General features: G+C 40.9%; 1 protein-coding gene across 2 annotated transcripts in view; it reads right to left on the bottom strand.

The window, feature by feature from the left end:
- Positions 1 to 1,877: 1,877 nt before the first annotated feature.
- FBN1 (fibrillin 1) overlaps positions 1,878 to 23,093 on the bottom strand; it is a gene marked incomplete at its 3' end in the record, with an annotated part of 155,799 nt that continues 134,583 nt past the window's right edge. The window contains exons 50-65 of one of the 2 annotated variants that reach the window (XM_082005259.1): positions 20,983 to 21,132; positions 18,509 to 18,574; positions 17,650 to 17,766; positions 17,161 to 17,280; positions 15,423 to 15,545; positions 14,866 to 14,997; positions 14,145 to 14,270; positions 13,401 to 13,607; positions 12,681 to 12,806; positions 12,341 to 12,463; positions 11,292 to 11,408; positions 10,367 to 10,495; positions 9,399 to 9,518; positions 5,897 to 6,128; positions 4,703 to 4,877; positions 1,878 to 2,267 (exon numbers count right to left, since the gene is read on the bottom strand). In XM_082005259.1, coding sequence (XP_081861385.1) covers positions 1,878 to 2,267; positions 4,703 to 4,877; positions 5,897 to 6,128; positions 9,399 to 9,518; positions 10,367 to 10,495; positions 11,292 to 11,408; positions 12,341 to 12,463; positions 12,681 to 12,806; positions 13,401 to 13,607; positions 14,145 to 14,270; positions 14,866 to 14,997; positions 15,423 to 15,545; positions 17,161 to 17,280; positions 17,650 to 17,766; positions 18,509 to 18,574; positions 20,983 to 21,132 — 2,453 coding nt within the window. The remainder of the gene's footprint in view (positions 2,268 to 4,702; positions 4,878 to 5,896; positions 6,129 to 9,398; positions 9,519 to 10,366; positions 10,496 to 11,291; positions 11,409 to 12,340; positions 12,464 to 12,680; positions 12,807 to 13,400; positions 13,608 to 14,144; positions 14,271 to 14,865; positions 14,998 to 15,422; positions 15,546 to 17,160; positions 17,281 to 17,649; positions 17,767 to 18,508; positions 18,575 to 20,982; positions 21,133 to 23,093) is intronic. The other variant, XM_082005260.1, reaches the window with a different exon arrangement.

Raw genomic sequence — 23,093 nt, 5'->3', positions numbered from 1 at the left:
GCCACTGGCACGAAAAATCACTCCCGACCTGCTGAAGTAAGAGTGCCATTTACAACTGTAAAGTTCTGATTTCACCATAGTTACGCAACATATGGAAAAAATACACTGTTCAACATTTTGGCACACTAATAAATAAAATCCAGACATGGTCTATTAAAAATATCGAAGTAACCCTGTGCACAAGCCTCTTTTTATATAGTCATATTTGTTATGCAGAAAAATCAAAGAGAGCTGAAATCTAATTACAGAAAATAATACAATTTGGGGTGAATTATTACAGTACATTTCCCTTCCAAAGCTATTATAGCTCAATATATGTTCCCTCTATCAACTACAGTGCTGTCCAACCAGCAGTTTCGGCAACACCGCTTGCTTCATTTTTTCTTCCAGGTTTTATAGTGTCGCACCTCAGTACAATGTTCTGCTGCTGCTAAAAGGTACACCACAGCACTTGCGTATACAAGAACACCCACGTCATCAAATAATTCATTTCTGTTAAAACCCGGCTATAACTTGTGACGGCTTTTGGTACTGGATTATCCCTTTGTTGTCAGTCTTAGATTATTTGACAATAGCTGTTGAAGTGGGGGTAAAAGAGTGGAATATCTTAGGTCAAGGCAGTTTTAGCAAACAAGAGTTTTCAAATTAATTAAATGTGTTTTCTGTAGAATGATTTAACATCCACTTCTGCATGTTTTGGCTATCAAAGTTACTTATCGACAGGGTTATTCAGGTCAAGTCATTGGAAATGTTCTAACTTGCTTTCTGGAGTCACATAATAATTTGGCAGAGGTCCACTGCTGTTGAGATTTTGAAGGTTTCTGTGTTTCTTCCGTTCTTCCTTTGCATGAAGAATGAGCACGTGGCAGCAGCACGCCTTCAAGAAGAAATCACCTGTGCACACGGATATACAACCAACCCTACCAACAATGCCTGAAACGTAAGAGTTCAGTTTATCACACTTGTAGCAAGAACACAAGGCCACAGAATAAACTAAAAAAAAAACTGTTTTATTGTGACATTTATGACATTGAGCCCTTGTTGATATGAATGACTATGGGTACTCCTGACACGTTACATAATGTCATGGTGTAGGATGGCACTGATTGTCATCTGACTTTTGAGAATGTTTAATGGTCCCTACTGACCTCAGTGCATTTTGGCAAGTCACAGAAACTTTATCATCAGGTTTGTGTATACAGTTAACAAGTAGTTGGTCTTATAAGCACCATTACAAACCCTCACATTAAGGGTATTATTAATCTAGTTTACAAATGCTTCATTGATAAAAATAGCATGATTACAGTATACACACACTTAATTTACATGTAATGTATTATAGGCATAACTGAGATAAACTACTGAGCTAACTTTGGTTGATTGAAGTATTTAGACTGAATAATGGCAATTTTGGCTTCTAAGTTGTGTAAATATTACAGTGCATTTATAAATCTAGGTTGAAAATTTACTAGCACCAAATGGATATCATAAATGGCTGACCTAGTAAGTTGTAGTTGGAGAAGCGAAGTTTAAGAATTACAAAAATAGAGCTGTCCATCAGTTGAGAGCACATTCTTGTACCTCTGCTGACATGATGACGTGTCTCAGCATCAGTGGCCAACTTCCAATGATAAAAGTCCCAGTTTTCAAGATTCAACATATCAAGGTAGCTCAGCTACACTTAAAAGCCTGAGAAAGTGGTTGTTTTCAGCTAGGGTATTCATCCTGTACCTTGTTTATGTAATAATGTAATAGTGCTCGTTCATACAAATGTACTCATGGAAGACTGTACCTATGATATGGAGAATCTGATTGGGAGGAATATTCAGTCCTACCTATCTATCTTTGGTTTAATTATTTGGTCTTTGGTTGATGAATTAATGAAGCAATATCTGAATTTTCATTTTCAGGTTATCTCCCAGCTCACCACTGAGGTAGTCTTTGTCATGTTTCTCTTCAAGCTGGTTAAGTTCCTTCTTTTTATAGAGTGGAATACTACTGATTTGTAATGAATAGTTTCCAGGCACTGGCTTCTTCTTTGTGAAATGAAGGTAACTTATCCCGTCCTTCTTATTGATTCTAAAGAAACCATCTTCATTTCCGGAGTCAATTAAATATCGGTTGTGGTTTGTCAGTGTTGTGAGGGCAGGAAGCAGTTCTAGGATGCGATCTTTGTTACTGAGATCCGAGATGTTGATGGAGAAGACTGCTGCTTTCTCAACATCCCAGCTGGCAAGACTGATTGGCGGCTCCAGTTCTTGCTGATCCTGCCCAAGAACAAACAACGTTAGTTGGCTTTTTCACAGAGCGTTTCACATGCACCTATGTCTATGTATTGCTTACCCAGCTCATTCATTATTAATGAAGTATTTTTTAAAAGGAGGTTCTGTGATATCAGCTGTCAAATCCACTACTATGGGCCTAGGACATGTCAGGATAAAGCACACTCTTTGTCACTGTCACTGCGTGGGTGAGGGCAGCCTGAGACATGCACTGGAAGTTTCTGCGTGTGGGTCTCGCTGCCTGACAAAGCCTCTTTGTGCTTGGAGTCTGCTACAAGTCTCTTACAAAGGGAGCAGCAAAGGCACACTCCTCCTCTCCATCAGGGGAACCACAAGCTAACGTGAACAACGGTGTGCAGAGCAGAGCACATCATTTAGGGGGGAGCTTTCTGCTTTGCAAGATTCACTTTGTTTGGGTGTAGAGCTGGGGCGGCCGGCAGGCGCAGCGGGTGCTGGAAAAGCAGCATCGCCCCTTGCCTCCGAGTGATGGCAACTGGGCTTCCCCCGAGTCCCCTCTGCATGAGTCACGTGGCAGCAGCAGAACGGTAATGTTTCAGACAGCACATTTTCATGTGGAAAGCAAGGGAAGCTCTACGTTACCTCTGAGACCAATCCAGTGCTAATCAGAGGGTGTACTGAAACATGCTGGGGAAATGCAGTTTACGACCCCACTCTGCCCAAAATCAGACATCCACACTCTTCTGGGCAAAAGCACTTCCTGTCTTCCCGTATTAGCAGAGCGCCACGCGCTGAGTGACTAACAGAAACAGCTAACACACTCCTGAATCCCCTGTATTTGCGCATGGAAAAGCAAGCTCTTCGGCACGTGCATGTGAGCAGAGAGCACAGGTGACGTTTAGCTCAGGGTAGTGACAGTGTGGGAACATTTTACAAGACCATTCAGTGTCTCTTGGCTATATTTAGAATGCAACACACACGTCTGCACACCCAGACACATACTTTCCGCTGAGTGACAAATACTTGCAGAGTCTAGAGACCTGCCGTGACCTGCTGGTTCTTTGGCCAGGTCAGAGCAGATCCCTTCACCTGTAACATCACTGTCATCTTAGACTGGATGAAGAAGTGAGAAGTCAAATGACTGTGGACTTGGTGACACTTCTTCTACAAGCTGTTTACAGTTTGCTGAAGTCTGTATATAATTAATGTCAACAGTAAGCTTTAAATCCAGTCACTTGTGCCGGACATTGGATTGGATGACCAGACTGGGCAATTCTGACTTTGCATTACAAGAAGTTGAAATAAGCCAATGTGGGACTCCCCAGGTAATGGAAGGAGTTTGAATTTTGCGCAAAAGGGGCTGCGGTAACATTAATCATTACAGGATCATGCTTCTACCACGACTGCTGCACTCATATTGGGTGGTGTGGTGCTGGAAGCCCAGCTGAAGAACAAATGGAATTACAACCACCTCCATCCCATTGTGTCTCACTGTTGCGACCAATTCAGAAGCAACCGCGGCAGAGGGAATTCGGTGAAGGACCGACCTTAGTGCTTTTTTGAAAAACGTTTGCTAAGGACTACAGGAAAATATCTCCCCCAAGGATAAGTGAAAATAGATGCCTATCCTTTGCATAAAGACAAGACTTGTCACACAGCAGAACAGTTTTTATGTAAATATAAGTGCTGAAACCACTTATTAATGCTTGGTTAATAAAAAATGCCCATGGCAACAGCTAGGAAGGAGAATTGTGTGAGCATCACAACAGGTGACAAGTGTTTCACTGACACCATTACCCCACTCGGAGGGAAACAGAAACCAGCCTCTGTCCCCAGCGACTTCTTAGTAATGACAAACGAAGCTGTGCCTCCTGTTCTGCTCCTGGGCCGGTGGTGAGCACCGTGCACGGCCTCGCCGGCAGCCTCAGACCCAGGATGGCAACCTGGTTGACTGACTGCAAGGGTCTGGACAAGCCCCAGCAAGGGCTGCAGCCCTGGACTCCCTCCACATGAGGTGTTTGTGTCCAGAGCTCTGTGTTGCTTCGGAGAGGGCTCCAGCCCAGACACACAACTTGGCGCTGCTTGGCAGGGTCCACATCCACCCCGACCAATGTGTCCTGCCTTTCTGGCCACATGATCACACATGTTTTATGCACCCACTGTCCTCTGACATCAAAAGCCTGCTTTGCTGGTGAGTGGGGTGCTCCCTAGACAGCTGGATGGGCATTTATTTTAGTGTTTGATGTGACAGATGTTAGGTATGCAGGGGCTTCAGAGCCTAGTGACAGTGAACAACTTGAGAAAGTTCCCCTGCCAGACTACTTGACATGCAAAACCAGCTCTTTGGTCTACTTTGTTTGGGGTGTACGTTTTTCCTGTGGGCTTGTCTCTTGGCACATGTCCTTCTGAACTGACTTTCATAAAACAACTGCAAACCCTTTCCCCCAAAAAGAGCCAATTACCTCTGCTTCATTTGCAGTTTCATTAGTGCTTCTGCGCTTCCTTCCTCTCTTGGGATAGCCATTGATTTTACATTCATAACAAGCTTCTGGAGAGAGGGAGTTGTCGTCTACTTCTCCACTGAGTGACAGCTCTTGTCCTTGACCTTTGCCTAGCCCCACTCCAGAAACACAGTGTCTGAGGAAGGAAGAAATTAGAAATTAATTCCAGTGAGACATAGATCTTATCAGAAGCTGAATTTGGGGGGCTGTGAATACAAATAATAAGGCAATTATGTTGCACTCATTTCCTAGGAAAAATGCCTGCTGAAGTCAACAGGCAAAATTCTCACTGAATCACAAGTGATTTCAAGAACCTGGCTCCATGAGGCTTTGCCTAAGAGAGACCTGCCAATATTTAACAGTTTAAAAAACACAAGCTTAAGCTCTGAGAAGTTGTTAGTAATTTCTCTCACGCAGTTTGGAACACATTAAAAGAGACCAACTTTCAGAAACTGCTGAAAAATCTGAGAAGTCAGGTCTTTCATAATGTATGCTAAAGCTTTTAGCCACTTCTAAAATTTAAGCCGCAATCTTTCTGTCTTCCATTTGAGTTGCTTGGTCCTGCATGATGCACACCCCTAACACTCCCACTGGGGCAAGTGAAAATTCTTTTGCTTGAGAAAGCAGACATTTATTCAAAGAACGGTTCACTTGGAACACAGAAGAATATGAAACATAAAAGAAGGTATCAGCATAAAGAATTGTTATTCCAACCAGTGGGTAAAGCCACTTGTATAATGTCATTTGTCTTTGGAGCTGGTGGGGGGTCGGTTTTTTGTTTTTTGGTTTTTTTTTAAAGACAAGTGATAACACCACAAATCACAGCGAGGGTTGTGAGCTCCCAAGTGGCAAGCTCAGACAGCTTGGCTAGCTGCTGGGGTGTGCAGGAGAGAGATGAAAGCAGTAGCTTAAAAGAGATGATTGAACCCGGCAGCCCTGACCAAATTTCATTAAGCGTTAAAACCACATTGCCCCCTTCCCTTGGTTACCTTTCCCCTCCCTCATCTCCAAAATCAGCTCAACTCTTGAGCACCTCCACAATCCTATCCCTCTTTCACTGGTGACAATCCCCCCGGTTCTGCTGCTTCACACTACGGAGAAAGGAGCAGATTATGTCCCCTTGATGTTTGTTAGTTTAAAATGAGAATCCCTTACCCTTGTCCTATTCTGAAGTAACCAGGTGGACATCCACAGACATAGCCACCTTCAGTATTTGAACAACCATAACTGCATGGGGCTTGTGCAGAACCGCATTCATTGATATCTTGGCAACCTCCACTAAACTGTTCATACTGAAATCCGGTAGGGCACATACATTTATAGCTTCCCAAAGTATTGTGGCAAGATGCTCCTCCACAAATGTGTGCACTGAGACATTCATTTTCATCTGGAAAAGAAGCAGAACATACCACACGTTAACTTGAACTCTCAGGTCTAGCCCAACCTACCCCTTCAGAAAGATCGTGCTTGACTGTTGCTAAACATGCTGCCGCATCAGACAGACGGAAATGGAGAACAGGGCTCGGCCTCACCCTTGGCTAGGGCAGCGGTCGCTAGGAGATGACTACAACCATACAACAGAGCAACATTTGGGCTACTCTACAGAAGATGTTTCATGCCACATCAGCTCATGCTCTGGAGAACCGAGGAGGAAATATTATTTTTGTTCCAGAAACAGCTGAGAAGAATAAAACTTTGTAGAGCCAACAATCTGGTCCACTAATCCCATGCTCATAACACTATTCAACATTAAAGGAAAAGGAGTGAGGAATCAAGCTACGACACATTTTCCAGGCACTGAAAATTCCTCCCTACACACATTTAAATGTGAGGTACAGGTAAGGTACAGGAACAAGTAGTAGAGCAAAAATAAAAGCAGCTGTAGATACAAAAGACTGCCATGTTCTGAGCCAGCCCTCTTCCAAACTTCCCAAGTGGTGGCACTGAGGGAATGCAAGGTCAGTTCAGGTTTGTTTACTGTAAATGGCTGTTTTTTTAAATGTAGCTGGTCTGATTTTTTTGTCTGATGTGGGAAATTGCTTTGAAGTGTTCTGAATGCTATTGTTCCCTGTTTTCTGCAATAAAGCAACTGCACACGCACATTACATATGTGTGCACATGCATAAGAAATGCCATCTGGACACTATATAGATAAAATGTAAAGCATAGAGCAACATCTCTGACCTAAGCATCCAGGTTACAGGAGAGTAAGTACTAATTCAGAACATTATCGTCTTTTTCCAAAAAATGTGTCTGTTCGTTCTTTGTTTAAAAGCAATGCCTTTACTTCTTGCAGCCTGATTTACAGCATGGTGCACTATAGAATTGCCTGGGCAGGGGATGCAGTCACACACAGCACAAGACATGGGAGGAACCAAAGCATTCTTCAGTGATTATCTAAATATGTGTTGCAGCAACATCAAAAGTCCCTGAACGCTTCATTAAGTAAGCTAAAAAAGACACAGACTGTTTGCAGAGTTGGGATTGCCAAGGAATATGAAGGAATTGTCACGGAAAAACCTATTGCATGGATTCTTCCCCTGTGGTACGCCCAGGAGATCTAGATAAGTATCTTAAGCATATACGGTTACAGACATTAAAATGAGAACATGTGGACACCACAAGGTATTAAAACCTGGGGCTGAATTCTGTGTCACCGAAGCCTGTAGGAACTTTGCCATTAACTTAGAGCAATGTTTCAACATATGTCATACCTAACACAACAATTAGGTCAACATCATAAATGTACGTTTGGGCCACAGAAAGTTACTGCACCAAGAAGAGATACACTCAGTTTGCCTTGCTCCACAGCGGCAAAAGTGTGGACACTACTGAGGTTAGTTCACGTATTCTGGGTGATTGTTGGAAGAAAAAATGTGAAGAAAAGTGAAAAAACCAGTTACGGGACTGCACGAGCTGTGCTGTCAGGCACCAGCCTTGCTCTCCCATGCTCTGTGCTCTGCAACACGCAGCTCTGTCATGCTCAGCTTCAGCAGGAAGGAGAGATGCCATGAGGACGGAGGAAACCAAGCCTCCTTCCCTGTAGTTTTGGGTTCCTGCCTGGACTGTCCCATGTCCAGGAAGGTGGAAATGCCAGCGGAGTCCTTCCCCAGTTGTGGCTCAGTGTAATTTTCTCTGGTGATGTTTCTGGTGATCAGTATTTGTGGTGCCAAAGTTGAAGTCTTTCCTTCAGCGAGTGAAATACCAGTGCCTGTGCATTTTGAAACCAATATTCCCTGCATAAAATCTAAACAGTAGTCCATGGGCTCAAAAGCTGGAGTAAAAGTGTACACCCAATTTGGAAATACACTTAGTTAAATGCTATCACCCAGGAAGACTTGGAAACAGCCAAGACATTTTGCAAAACTGAGATTTGCACTTTTTCACACTCTACAATATCCTCCAGCAGCCAGACCTGGTAGTGCTGGCTTTTTACCCTCCTGCAGATTAAATTCTAATTTAATCCTAAAATCTGCTAGTTTAATTAATATTCAAAACCACCATGTGTTTGTGGTCCCTCCTTGTTCTCTTGTATGGAACAGGCATAGAGTACTGGAGCACACAGCAACCAAATGTCACAGCAAGGATTGCATAAAATGTCAGGAGGTTTGCTAAGCTTAATTAAAAGAAGAGACCTCCCCAGAGCACCACAGTGATAACAAGGCAAAGGCATTTTTATGCTTCTGAAAGCAAAGCAAGCCAATCAAAGAGTTATGAAGCCCTTTGTTCTCAAAGAGGTGGTCAAACACATCTCTGGGTATCCACCCAAGACTAGCTGTTATGAAGCCCATTAAATGTGGCTAAAAACGTAGGTAACTGTCACTAGAGGAAAAATGATTCATGTTTCTCTTGTTTGAATATGCTACATGCTACACTGCTGAAATGTAGAGAGACTTTTTCCATGACTTTTGCAGAGGACTCAGTTCTGTCTGCTCAAGTCATATCCAGCATCAATGCTCTGCACATGCAGCCCCGTCTACGAGAGCTCAGAGACTTGGGCCAGAACCAAAGTTCAGACAGGGAAGAAATAAACATTTTAATTCACCAGTGTATTTACTTCTTAACATAAATAAAGAGCACTAGGATTTATTTATTTATAACCAGAATTGTCTTGTAAGCACTTGTTATAAACTGTATCCCAAAGCTGCAAGGAAGCATCTTTAGACAGATAGCAGCAGCTGTGCTCAAATATGACAAATGGTTAATTTTGTAAAGAGAAGAGAACACCTTCCTGTAGGTGTTGTAAGAATGATAAAAGCACAGATCAAGTAGGATTTCAATAGAATTTTAGATGCTTTGGGCCAGAAGTTTAATTTTACCTGTGTCTGAGCAGAGACTGTTGCATGGCTGAGTAAGACTTCCTTTGTTCAGATGACAAACTACACAAGCTACATGTTCCCTCAAAGTCAATACAATTTCTATCACCCTCAAGGATAATTTTGTGCTTAAACACTTGTCAAACCAGGACATTGGCTGCTGGGTGCTTCATATCCACTCTGCCTTTCACAGGAGCACACATTTGTAATGAAACTCCGACGAACTTATTAAATTAAAATCAGAAAAAGAAAATACCACAAACTGCACCATTGCCCTTCACTTTTTGCTGCTAACAAAGTTAACATGCATTTTAATGTATGAATTTTAAAAAGTGACTTGCCAACGCATTGGTTCCATTGGTAATGCTGGAGATATCCTTGTGGGCAGCTACACCTGTATCCTCCAATTATATTTTGGCAGCCATGCTGACACCGGTGGTTTCCATCACATTCATCAACATCTAAAAAGATGAGATAGACTCTGAGTTTTGGGAGAGAAGCTCAAATTATGCTACATTTGAAAAGTATATTACAAATAATCATATATATTCATATGTCATATATACAGAGGCATATTTCAGGATCTTCAAAAAACCTGACCAGTGCTGGGAGACCACTTCGGGCCTTTCAGGTTTGGATATCTGGCTCCATAGCAAGTAACAAAGGGCTGAAAACCACTGAAAGCTCAAGTTCAGCCATGATTTTCAGAGTTTTTGCATTCTGCTATGGAGCAGAGAGCAGAAAACCATTTGTATATGGGACTCCCAAGGCTTTCCGAAGGCTCCCAGCTCCACAGAAGACAATCCCTTGCTTTTACCCAAGCATCCAACCCAGGAATCCCAGGATATCTCTTTTCAAAGCAAACTAAACTCTACCCCAGAAGAAGTCTCTAGAGGCAGTCTAGAGTCTGTCAAGTCTGCAGCCCTTGAACCCTCTCTTTCAAGGTCCCCTTGGAGATGCGAGGCCTCCTGTCCTTGGTGAGTCCCTCAGAAATCCATACAGGATTCAACAGAAGTTCACTGAACTTATGATGCTTAAACTAAGACATTCCAGGCTAAATTGAAGTCTCCTCAGAAAGTATCTCTCCAGCTCTTTAGCATCCTGCAATATACCTATTTATTCAGGCCCATGGAGAGAAATACTGCCTTGTTGCTAAATTTCCACACCCCATTCCACTTCAATCTAGACATGCTTACTCCATAGGTTTTGGTGCTTATTCCATAGGTCCCTCCTTGGGGAGGGTATGGCTGAGAGAAGATGAAGGAAAGCAAGAGAAGGCCAAATTAAATGCACCATATGTTGTACCTACCTTCACAGCTAAGCCCGGTTTGGTCGAGTGAGAAGCCACGTTGACACTCACAAACAAAACTTCCTGGTGTATTCTGGCAAATGCCCTTCGCCCCACAGAGATTGATTTCAGTAGCACACTCATTATTATCTGAAGGAAACCAAAGCCTGAGCGTTACTTTTTATTCCTTGCTGTGAAGATGATCATTTAGCAATGTTAACAATGAGCAGTTCGTGACAAGAGGTAAAGAAACATCAGTAACGCAGCTCTCTTACTGCCCTGTCCGTTCTTCACTTTGCACTACAGAAGTAGAGCTTACATTAACTTCTTTTTCATTTGAAAACACTAACAACACCTATGGGAGGGAAACACTCCTTTTCTTCACCAAGAATATGGAGTTTGATGTTCTAGTCTTCAAAAACCCCCAAATTCACACCAATATCACAGGATCATCAGACTGCCACAAGCAGGATCCAACTTACAGAGCAGAAAGAGTGTTTTGCAGGAATTACTTTTAGTTTAACATTTCCACAGACATAATGGGTATGTGTTTAAAGACAACTGCAGAAATGTACATGTCATGCTTATTGTTTCAAGAAGCCTTGACACGATCTCTAATGCAGGTCCTGCAATGCACTGCAAGAACAGAAATATAACTATTTTTGTGCTCAATGGGTAAGAAAGGGTGAGGCAAGAATTACAAATTGTTTTTTTTACTGCCTGCTTCTTGCAAGTGCAAAATTCAAAGACAGAGATTATGAAAACAAGGGAAGGCAGGAGGGAGGGCCTCTTTGCATCTTCTGCTCTGGTGGGACTTGGATCAGAACCTGGCCTATGCTTCCATTTGATTTCTCAGGAAGCAAATTTCACCTCCTTGCTACTTTGCTTCTGGAATAAGAGTCAGTAATAAATCCCAAATCTGTGTCTACATTCTTACATCACTTACCAATGCAAGCTGTATGGTGCTGAGTGAATCCAGGAGGACATTTACAAGTGAAACCTCCAATAGTGTTGACACAAAGGAACTGGCAGTTGTGCTGCTTTGTTGCACACTCATCAAGATCTAAAAAAACCAAGAAAACATCTTTCACTTATGTTCGCTGTGGAGGACCTGGCAGTTCAGCTGGCCTTAGAGAGAAGTGATTACGAATAAATAATGTATCCAATAAAGCCTTTTGAATCTATGTCTCACTTTCCACGCTGGCTACCAGTTCCTCCCCACACGTAATGAATGTGGCTTTGGAGCTACGCTAGTGTCTGTGCTACCACTGGATTACAGACACCACTCTGATCTGTCAGAAAGATGCTGTTATATAATAAATGTCTGCTCTCACTGCAGTCAATAAATGGGAAGTCACCATCTTCATGAGAAGCAGTGGCAGATCACAAAATGGTATTGCACTGAAGCATGCTATTACTCCAAAAGAAATATTTAAATGCTAATGACAAAGTACACTGCCATTTCCCATGCCAAGTTTAGAACTGCAGCTCTAACTTGTGTGGTTTCAGTCAGATCTTTGCTACCAAGATACATAAATAAATGAAATTATAATGAACATTTCAAAATCTCTCCTGCACTGCTGTTCCTTATTCAGCACGCTGCAGAAGTGGTAGGTTAAAACTCTGCTGATGCTGGACAATGCACTGCAAACCATACTCATCTTTGCATCCATTAAGATACATTTATCACTGAAAAGTACGACTTAAACCAACACGCTTACCAAAATAAGACCAATCATATATACTATTGGTTACAAAGTCTTTTAAGATCAGCTGCCATCAGCCTGCAAAAATCCCTGTGGATCTACTGCTCATCCAGATTATCAAAGAACTAACTGAAACACCAGCTCCATCTGTGCAGGCTACTTCCACTGCCTTCAGTGGAAATACTCTCATGGGTCAAGGAGACAGATTTACATCATTTAAATGTCCTTGGATTGGTATTTGCCTGTGAAACACAGAGTTTCTGCAGTTAATTCTTTTCTTCATTTTTACCTTTGCAGCTTCTCCCATCTTCTTGCAGGATGTACCCTTTCGGACATGAACACTGGAAGCTCCCCTCTGTGTTTTTGCAGATGAAATTGCATGGTTTTGGGGACTCATTACATTCATTCAGATCTAGAAGAAGCAAAACCGGATACCTCAGTGCTGACAACAAGATTTGTGATAGTGTTTTTGAAAATGCTCAGGAGATTATCAGAAGGAAATCAAAATCCCCAAAGCATTCTAATGAATTACATTTTCTTTTCTGATTTTTCAAAATTTCTGTATTTCCTTCTTCAAGTCATCTCTTAGTAATAAACTTTATACACATACACCATAATGAAAAACCTACCTATGCAAAGAGTGCCAGTTATATCTGTAGTATAGCCAAGGTTGCAATGACAACGATAAGATCCCCTCTCATTGATGCATTCCCCATTACGGCAGACATCATGAATAACTTTGCACTCATCAATATCTGCAATTAAATGAAGGTTAGCTCACAATGGAACAAGAACTGACTTTTTATACAGCTTCAATAGATTCTTGTGACCTGACATGAAAAAAACCCCACACCTTACATAAAATAAAAAAATTACATAAAATAATGAAATATCGCACGGATTAAGGAGAAATATTAAGTGGAAAAATACAGAATGGAGCATTAATCTAACTTTCAAATGCAATGAACAAGCCTTAAGTGGAAGCAAACAACCAGAACTGATCATATATTAGCGTCCATAAATCAAACATCACTTTGATTTCATGTACACAAATAGCTCTTAATCTGTACCTATAACACACTCAAATGTGAGAGTGCAAATTCCCATTCGACTGCATGTCAGTCAACCAGCATGCAAAATAAGTATCTGCCAAGTTGGGGTGGATGCCTTTGACGATACACACTTCTCCCAAAGGACTGTACTCTCTCAACATGAAAATTCTGAGAAAATTTCGACATAACCAAAGTATTTAGGATCTCACAGTGTTCAAATACACAAAAAGAAAGAGTTGATGATTTGTCACTGAATTTGACATTGTGTAAGAGGCCCTTTAATAGAAAAGTCAGTACCTGCTCCATTAGACATGTATCCTCGGCCATGAGGGCAAAGCTTCTTGAAGGCCACGGTGCCTGGGAAGGGGCAGACCTCGCAGTTTTGCCCCCAGCCTCGGCCTCCATCACAGCAGCATTCAGACTTGGTGACAGAGTTCCTGTTGCTTGATCCGATTTGACACATACTTTGTAAGACTTCAGTGAAGCAGTAGCCCTCCCTGTTGTCTGGAAGACAAATTATGCATCACAGAGAATCCTAATGGTGACGACCTCCAGAGGGTCATGAGATATTAGGAATTTAGTCAGAAATATAAAAGAAAGAGCATACTTCACCCTGGAACTGTGGAACTGAGAGTGAAAGACTACCAGCAGTAAGAAAGAGAGCATGATGTCTAAGGGAAACAAAGACAACAGGAAATTTAGCAAAAGGTGGAAGACACGTTACGCTTATAAAAACCTATGTTTCTGTTTGAACCAAGAGAAAAAGGATTGGCTGAGAATCAGGACCAAAGAAGAGGCAGAGCAATTACTGGCTGACTGAAACCACTGAACAGTAAGCTTTCATAGCAAGTCAACCAACCGGACTGACTGAAGCGGGCATATGGTTAGCACAGGAAGAATGAACTTACAGGAGGGCAACTACTTACAAAGGCCCCTTCCCGAAGGCATGTAAATTCAAGAGCACATTTACTCACTACACATTTCTAAGTTTAAGCCTCTGCTATCAAAGCGATAGTTCGTTAGTGTTAATGTGCAACTTACCAAGGCATTCGTTCTGGGCATCACTGACAGTGAATCCCTCGTTGCATTCGCATCTGTAACTTCCCACTGTGTTTACACAACGGCCATTCTCGCAGATCCCAGGTTTGGTCTGACATTCATTCTCATCTGTGTTTTTGAAACATAACAAAAATCAAGTCTATTAAGTGGATTAATGCAGGATAAAGTTTGTACCAAGTTCTTGAGCTATACATTCTGCCTGGTTAAACTTGCATAATATCTTTTTTTTTTTAATAAAAAGTCTCTTTTGTACAGTTTTCAGAGGAAAGATGACCATCTCGTTCACAATACTATATATTTTGTTACTGCGTTTTCTCTGCAATATATACCTCACTGGTTTTCAAAATTTTTCATAGTTCTAGCTGAACTTCTGAATGCCATCCAGAGTTTAAAAACAATTCAGATCTGCTCTCATTCATGCCAACGGAGATAAACAAGCCCAATTCACTGTTTTCTTCACTCAGAGCAATTCAGCAGCAGCAGTATGAACTGATTGTAAAGACAGCCACATCCAGATTTTCTACTTGCTGCCCACATGTGTGCACACCTGAACAGCAAAGTGTGTATAGCACCTGTAGATCCATTACACAGCTAGCTGTGTAATCCTTCCTCCGAGTTCCTTAACATTTTGTTAAATCCACAATTTTCAGCTCTGATGAGGAACTGTGTGTTTCAAGAGCTTCGACACTTCAGCGTCACTTACCTATACAGCCTTCCCCATCTGGTCTGCGCTGATAACCTGGTCCACAGATACACATATAGGTGCCAATTAAGTTTTTGCACTCCATCTGTTTTGAGTCACAGTCGTGAATTCCTTCTTCACACTCATTCTGATCTAAAACACAAGGTTTAGATTTCATTATATAGAGTCATGATCCTGGAAATTCGCAAGAGTAAATTCTGACTTTGGAATTTCAATCGTAATCAAACTCTATGCATACTTTTATTGTGCTAAACTAACATAAGATATACTAGCTTAGAGCAAATTGATTTCTCCCAAATGCCCATTTTCAGGGCAAGACAAAACCGTATCATCTGATATGACCTCACTTTATGCAGATGTATAAGTTTATGGGCAGGACAGGGATAATACAATCAACTGCATAATGCAAACCATAGAATTTCATCCCAAATTCTTTCTGACTCAGTTACTTCCTGGGATTAAAACTCTGGCCCAATAGTGCAGTGAGTCAGAGCCCTACCCCTGCAGGTACTTGTAATCATTATCTTGTAACTGTGAGAGTCTGGTAGGAGCTTTACCTCTGCACATTCTCCGGTCCTCTCGCAGAACATACCCCGCAGGACACTTGCATTCGTAGGATCCAAAAGTGTTCACACAGCGGAAAGCACAGAGCAGAGGGTTCTGAATGCACTCGTTGACGTCTGGATTTGGAGCAACAAAGACCATGGGGGAAGTGAAACACGTTTTTGTAAAATTCAGTGGACTTAAGTGCACAGGTTTTAGGTATACGGGCAATACCACAGATCACAGTTTACTGAGGGATGAATTTTAATAGTTGGGGACCCATGGTTCTAATCATTATGGATTTCTATCTAGGAACGAGCACCAGACATGCCAGGATGTTTGCACAGCTACCTGAAGTTTCAATATCGCCAATGGAAATAATTTCCAGATCCATGCTGCCAAAATACTGAGTTAAAACTGTATCTTTTTCCACATCTAGGCTCAGTTTTTATGACTGGTTATTTTTAAATTCTAGATGCACTAATTCAACTTCTTCGTACACAGAATTCCATAAAACAATAACCTTATTAGAAATAGTAGTTTGAAGTTCATTTAGATATGCTCTGGGCTACTTAAGTAATTACTGCTATATAATGATGTTTATGCACTCTGCTAACTCCTCCTCTGCAATTCGAGCTTTCACCCAAATTCCACAGGGAAGTAAATGAAGCTCCAACATAAAACTAATGCAAGCTGATGCAAAAATAGAAGCATTCTTTTGTATGGGCTTGCAAACAAACAGATTGTGGCAGATAATTTAAGAACAGCTGTGTCAGGTCAAAAGAGAGTGTCAGAATGTCCTAGGACATTCTCCTCTCTCTGGTTGTAACAGGAGGAGAAGAGTATTAAAAAAAACCCCACACCATGCATACAGAGATCTTTCCCCTGATACAGCCTCTCAGTTTAAGGACTTCCACTGCCAAAAGTCACAACCAAACAATCCGGCTTAATTTCCACTGATGGATTCCTACATAAATTTGTACAATCTCTTTCTGAGTCTATTTATACTTGTGGCCTCGCTAATATTCTGCAGCAGAGAGTTCCACAACTTAAGTACTATACATATAAAAATGTTTGCTTTGGTTTGTCTACCATATTCCCTTTATTTTTGTTACCTTTACATTTTTATGTGGCTTTATAAATTTAAATCATGTATCTCTTCAAACACATTTTCCACACTGAAAAATTCTAGTCTAATTAATTTTCTGCATATCCCTTCTGTAACTCTGATCTTCCTTACTCCTCCCTTCTTTGTGCATTTTCAATTTTTTATTTTTTAAATGAGAGACCAAAGCATCAAAAATAACCAGCATAGGGGTACCATGGTAATTGTCTAGTACTGTATTTAAATTTCTGTTTTGTTCCCTGTTTCCTCCCTAACAAACTCAAGCATCCCATTTTCTATTTTCATCATCCACAATGACTCTCTTCACTCAAGGGTCATCTAGGAGGTAACCAAAAGCCATACAAACAATAAGCAGCATTTCTGGGGACTATTCTGGAGAGACTGTAACCAAACATGCTCTCCTCTGGACAGTCCCTTAGCAGATACTACCTGAAAGCCTGTTCACCCAACCACAGTTCAAGGTGGATACAGGAAGGAGGAACTTATTTTTCTGTTTCAGAGAAAGATGCATTGTTTCAAATGTCCATATTTTTCTTTTTAAGCTGGTTTACTCAATTGTTTCCAAAATCAGGAAACTGTTTCAGCATACAACTACAATGACAGTCCTTAACACATGGGAGTCTCACCTTCACAGGTCATCATCGGTCCAGGCTCAAACCCCTCAACGCAGGTGCATTCAAAACCTCCGACCACGTTCCTGCAAGTTCCATTACCACACGGGTTTCCAACAGCACACTCATCAGTATCTGCAAGCAGTTAAATCAAGGCAAGCATACATGGTTATACTCAACTCAAAAAAGGTATAAAATCTACGCTGTTGAAGTACAACCAAAAAATTACAAAACTACAAAATCCAAGGACTCATTTAAATCACTGAATTAGAGTCACAGTGTCCTAGCATACTTTGTGATCGCTAGAGGTTATCTGGGCCAAACACCCAGCTACAGTAGGACCAACCTGGAGCAGATTGCTCAGGCCCTGCCCTGGCAGGTTTTAGGCACCAGCAGGGATGGAGACTCGACAACATTAGAATAATATAAACCCACTACTCCTTAATGCCATACTTAGCAGTTCAGGAGATTCTTTAAAATGGAAGATGAAACAGCTATACTCACCCACACATTGAGCTCCTTGTAGGATGTAACCATACGGACATTCACAGCGGAAAGACCCATCTGTGTTGATACACTGCCCAAATTTACAGTTATCTGGATCAAGGCACTCATCCACATCTTAACCAGAAATACAAAAAACACAGTAAGTGCAAATGACTTCACGTGCTTTTAGATTTCTCTCAAAGAACAAGTGCTGTTCTGGTGAGAAGTATTCCTGAGATCACAAAAAATTACTAATATTTGAATTTGATATATTAGGATGAGGGCACAGAATTTTTCTTACAGGCCAGCTTTTAGAATGCATAAAAGAAACTGATTCTAAATGTCAGATAAAAAAAAAAACCTCTCCAACTGGGGCTACAGGGAAAGGAGCAGATACGAAAAGCAGTAGTCATCCAGCGCTCCTTAAATGAAAACTTTTGCCAATAAAGCTGAAGTGCTGTTTGTCTTGGGAGAGAACAGAATGTACTGAAGGCATCTGGGAAACTGTGGTTTGCACTTCTGGAGGATTAAAACCATTTACCATAAACAGGTTACATATATTGTATAAGAAAAGACAGGTATGCTATGCGATCCATTCTCTAGATTCTGCATAAGTTTCCTAGCAAGTCTGCTCAGCATAAATTAAAAAGCCGAATAATGCTACCCTAAAAGAAGTTTAATTTCTGATATGAGATAGTCAAGCTTGAATTTAAAATTGGTATAAATAATTGAAAAAAAAAAAAAATAGAAGTTTCCATAACTCATGGCTTTTGGAAATAGTTGCCAAGGTGTTATTCTCAATTGATGGGGAGAATGTCTTATGAGTAGAAAACGGCATACTAATGCAACAACAGCATCATGCAGTTCAGACACTTACCCAGTCTTGCGTCACCAGGTCCAACAAGGATGCCAATTCCAAATGGACAAATCTGTCTGAACGCCTCTGTAAAAAAAAAAACAAAACAAAACCAAACAAAAATCAAGCCATATGTTAAACTCTATCTTGGCAATCAGCATTACCCCGTAAGCTACACAAGTAACCATTGATACCAATTCATCCTACTCATATTCAGATCCAGAAATACAGCATGTAAATGTATGAACTTATAATTTAATCTTACATTCATGTTAAAACCATATGCTCAGTTTACATTTAATTTGATCTTATATATATGTATGTAAAATCCAGTGAATAATTAGCATTCTTTAACTTCCTTTAAGAAGCAAACTAATGCAATATTTCCCTTTTAGAAGTATCAATATTAGTGACCACATCCTTTTCTGCCATAACTGAAAGATCTTCTACATTGCCTGAAGACGACAAAATTTAATCTGTAGTCACTAGTTAGTAGCTCCTTAAAGTATGCCAATCTCTAGTTCTAGAGTAAGTAATAATTTCATTATAGGTAGGCTGAGAGTATAATTTCTGGTTTCAGTTTAGAGTGAAGTCACCACCCAGATTCCAAACCCACACGGTTTTCTGTGTGATTTTTGAAAATTTAAAGATGATGTAAATCTTTTGAGAACAAGTCATTCACTATTTTTGTTGCAGAAAGCATGTACTTCCTTACCTGTGCAAATCACCTGGTATATTCTTGTTATTAGAATAAATAAGAAATCACAAATTTCCACTCCAGTGGACCAAAATACAACAAGGATGCATGTAATCATAAAGGCCCTTCAGCTTCAGAAACTCCTCTAGTTTTCGGTCTGACACACACACAAAAAATACAAGTCTTGCAACTGAAACTAACCTTCTACCTCTCCCCTCTAAACTGTATCTTGAGCAGATGGATGGACACAAGACTGTAATTCAAACCATCTCAAGACGCTGTTGAGCATATTCTCTACTAACCATGTCCAGAATATCACAGACGCTTAACGAGATTTCACTTTTTCTTTTGCAAATTCAGTAGGCTGCAAAGAGGTTTACAGTGCAGCAGTACAATACAATCATAGACATGACAAATGTTGTGCTTTCTTCAGTGGAAATACTTTAGCTGATCTTTCCTGAGGTCGAACAAAATAGAACTAAATGGAGGTGCACACCTGCATCGAAAGCAACAGTGTCTGGCACACTTCTAGCCTCTGGGTGGGAAACTCAGCCCTGTGCAGCGGAGCAGCACAAAACCTGCCCGTCACTCAAGCCTTCAGGAGGAGGCTCAGGTGGCACAGGTGCTTGAGCTTACCAGCCCCCATTCAGATAGCAGATGATGGAGAACACGCATGAGATAACAACCGAGTTTTTGGGGTTTTTTTCAAAAGAAACAATTCCACTGTCCATGACATGTCAAGACACAAATTTCCCAGACTCAGACATCTTAAAGCTCTTTCTTTTTTAAAAGATGAGAAAAATAGCCTTGATATCATCCTTTGAGAACAGTATGGACTGTCAAAAATACAAGTGCTGACAATTCAAGGAAATGCTGTGATGTATACCACACGTTTCCAAGCGACTTTGGTTCAAATACTCCAGAGCAACAGAACGAAACATGCACAGGCAATAAGCCTAGGAGGAACAGGCTATTGCAACTGGCACATCCGATTCTCTTTTCTTCCCTTAGCTTTTGTGAGGATTGTCTGCAAAACATCTACATGACTTATTAATGAAATGAACTGTATTAATGTATTGCTGAAACCAGTAATGCTGTTAACCACATTTGTCAGCATGAATTAAAGTCCGTTCAGCAAATTGCACCATGATTGTATAAAGGCGTGTTGACTTGCTTGATGCCTAGTTACTCAGTCTTACAAAGGATATTAACAAAGGAAAGTGTTTCTTTAGCAACAGTCCAGGGAGGCTTTCCTTCATCAAAGCCTGTGTTTTGTCATTCCCTGCTATTTCTGCAAGTCACTCGTATGGATTTAGATTTTTTTAATAACAAAATGTAGTCACAAAGCATAACAGGGTGATTCAGATGTGGATCTAGTTTGACTCTTTTGTTGGTTTTTTTTTTAAATTAGAGTTCATGTTTATGGCAACCCTTCTTATATTTATTACAACTAGATGTATTCCATTTGTATTTTGCAGGTATTTCCACTTTGAGCCCGTCAAGGACCTACTACGTTCTGCTTTCAGTACATAACACCTCCAGAGCAAAATACTCAGCACCTGATCATACTAACAAACCTATAAGCAAACAAGGAATATGCTTGAGACTGGACTATGCAAGGAATATGTTTTTTTGAGACTGCAATGGCATCTACTTTGCAATGACAGAGCAATGACAATTTTTAGGGTTAAACACCTCTGGAAAATTATTTTTCCTAATTCTTTCTTCTAACAATCCCAATTTTTGTTCAGTTCTGAGAGGCTATCATGACAGTAAAGTAACCTAGTCAATAACGTACCATCTGCTTCCTCTGGGCAGAGTTCACAGGGATCTCCCCATCCCTGTCCCTTCAAGGCGCAGCAACACTCTTGTTTGGAGTGGTTTCGGGACTTTGGCACAGAACATTTTCCATCTTCAAATTTGGTAAAGCAGTAACTTACTCTCAGATCTGCATAGAGAAAAACTTGTTATGAGCAGCTACTTTGGTACAGTCTTCATTTAGAGGTGTTAATTGCAAAATTACAGGAGGTCCCCCCAACAAAACACCCAACTTCCATCTAAGACTATCAAGAAGGACCATTATTGTCTCTGTCTGAGGAAGACCCAAAGAGGGAGCGGAGCTCTTGACCACAGTTAAGGGAAAACTATGGGATACAGTGTCCTACTTCAGTCATGGAAAAGGAGGGTTTTTTCTCTTTTGTCCAGCAGAGATGGAAGGGCTGTACTCCCCCCTCTTATCCTCACTCCTCTTTGTAAAAAATGAATATTGGCTTAATTTATTTATATTTCATTATTAGTAAGAATCACTTGAGTCAAGAGATTTTAATCAACTTGCAATGATAATACTGTGCAGTGTTAAAATGAGAGGCAATTTTCAATAGCACTTTCCTGCCTCAATCTTCCCTGAGGTACACACAAACAAAGAAAACTGACCCAGTGGCACTACGTTTTACTCCCTTAAGCTGGGGAACCAGCATGCTGGAGCAGAGCTGAGATCACAGACCACAAGCATCCAGCAGGCAGAGAGCTGGCAGCTCCCTGCGTTAGCAAAGGGACAGCAACAGGGCAGTTGGGGAAGCAGCTACTCATTCAGCATCAATGCTGGGCAATGTCCAGATTTTACAAAACTCCTAGGTAATGGGAAGTTTTAAACAAAACTTTATTTGGCCTGACGCACTTGAAAAAAAACAACAGTCGTCTTCAGGGAATGGGGAGAAGCACACTTAAAGTTCATACACAAAAGTGTGCATTTTCCTCTGACATTATATGTGAAGCAGTGGTTTGTTTTCATACAGGAGAACATTAGGTTGCATTCTTTTTTATGATCTTGTTTCTTGGGGGTTTTTTGTGATTTTTTTTTCCTTACCTGAAGAGAACAATACCCTCAGACTGAAGAAACTTCATTTATATAAGCTAAAAATGCACAGCTAAAACAGTCGTACTGCTTTCTTGAAATTGAGTGAAGTAACTGTGCCAAACTGCATGGTGGTTTGGAGACTTGGATGAACATTTACTGCAGGTTGGATTCATTTTTACCAAAACCACAGTTTCATTTAGCCCACTGTGAAGTGAAGAACTCACTATGGTGTCAACAAGCATCACCGTTCTGTGCCAAGCATAACTAGAGGTCCTTATAAAGGTCTTACTCATCAGTGGTTCCCACTGTGCACACTGTGTATAGGACATTTAATGATGTATCTATTTAGTAATTTCCAAAGTCTTTAAAATAACTCACTCCCTAATTTGCTGTGCTTGTTCTTTATCCACAAAATAAACTAACCTGTGGCTTTTCATTACTAGATGTTCAGCTTTTAGCATCTGATGTCTGCCTTACCGCCCATGTGTAGGCTCTGAACAGTGTATGCAGTAATCTAAAAGCCAAAAGACACTTCAGACTTTTCTATGCAGACAGGTACTTATTGTCCATAAAACACTGCAAACTTTTTCCATCAATCTCTTTCCCATCCACACATCTGTGGAGAGGAATAGCATATAACAAGTATTATGGAGAATTTGATAAGTGCTAAGAACAGCCCTATTCCTGGAAATGCTGCCTTTAGCAGGGCACTGCAGTAGTCTCCTGCCTGTGTTCACACTCCTCCATGTCAGACATGTCACAGTCTATACAGAATCCAGGTAGCCTCAATGTTTCTTCCAGGGGTGCAAGAAAGGGCCGCAGGGCAACATAATTTCCTCACTTAACCTGCTACATTTAGCATTATCTTCCCCCCTTTTATTGCAATGTTCTCTTTAATGACAAACAGATGTTAGAGCAAGACAAAACCTGGCCCCAACTACAGAATTATCATGTCTCCTTGTGAAAAACACTGTTTGACTCCAGAGTCTCCTCATTATATTAGAAACAGGCAGCTAATAAGGCTGTTTATAAAACAGCAAACAAATTTTGAA

This window comes from Phaethon aethereus (genome assembly GCF_964289735.1).
Source record: "Phaethon aethereus genome assembly, chromosome: 12".
Taxonomy (NCBI): Eukaryota; Metazoa; Chordata; class Aves; order Phaethontiformes; family Phaethontidae; genus Phaethon; species Phaethon aethereus.
The sequence above is the reverse complement of the archived record's forward strand: the minus strand, read 5'-3'. Positions and strand labels throughout refer to the sequence as shown.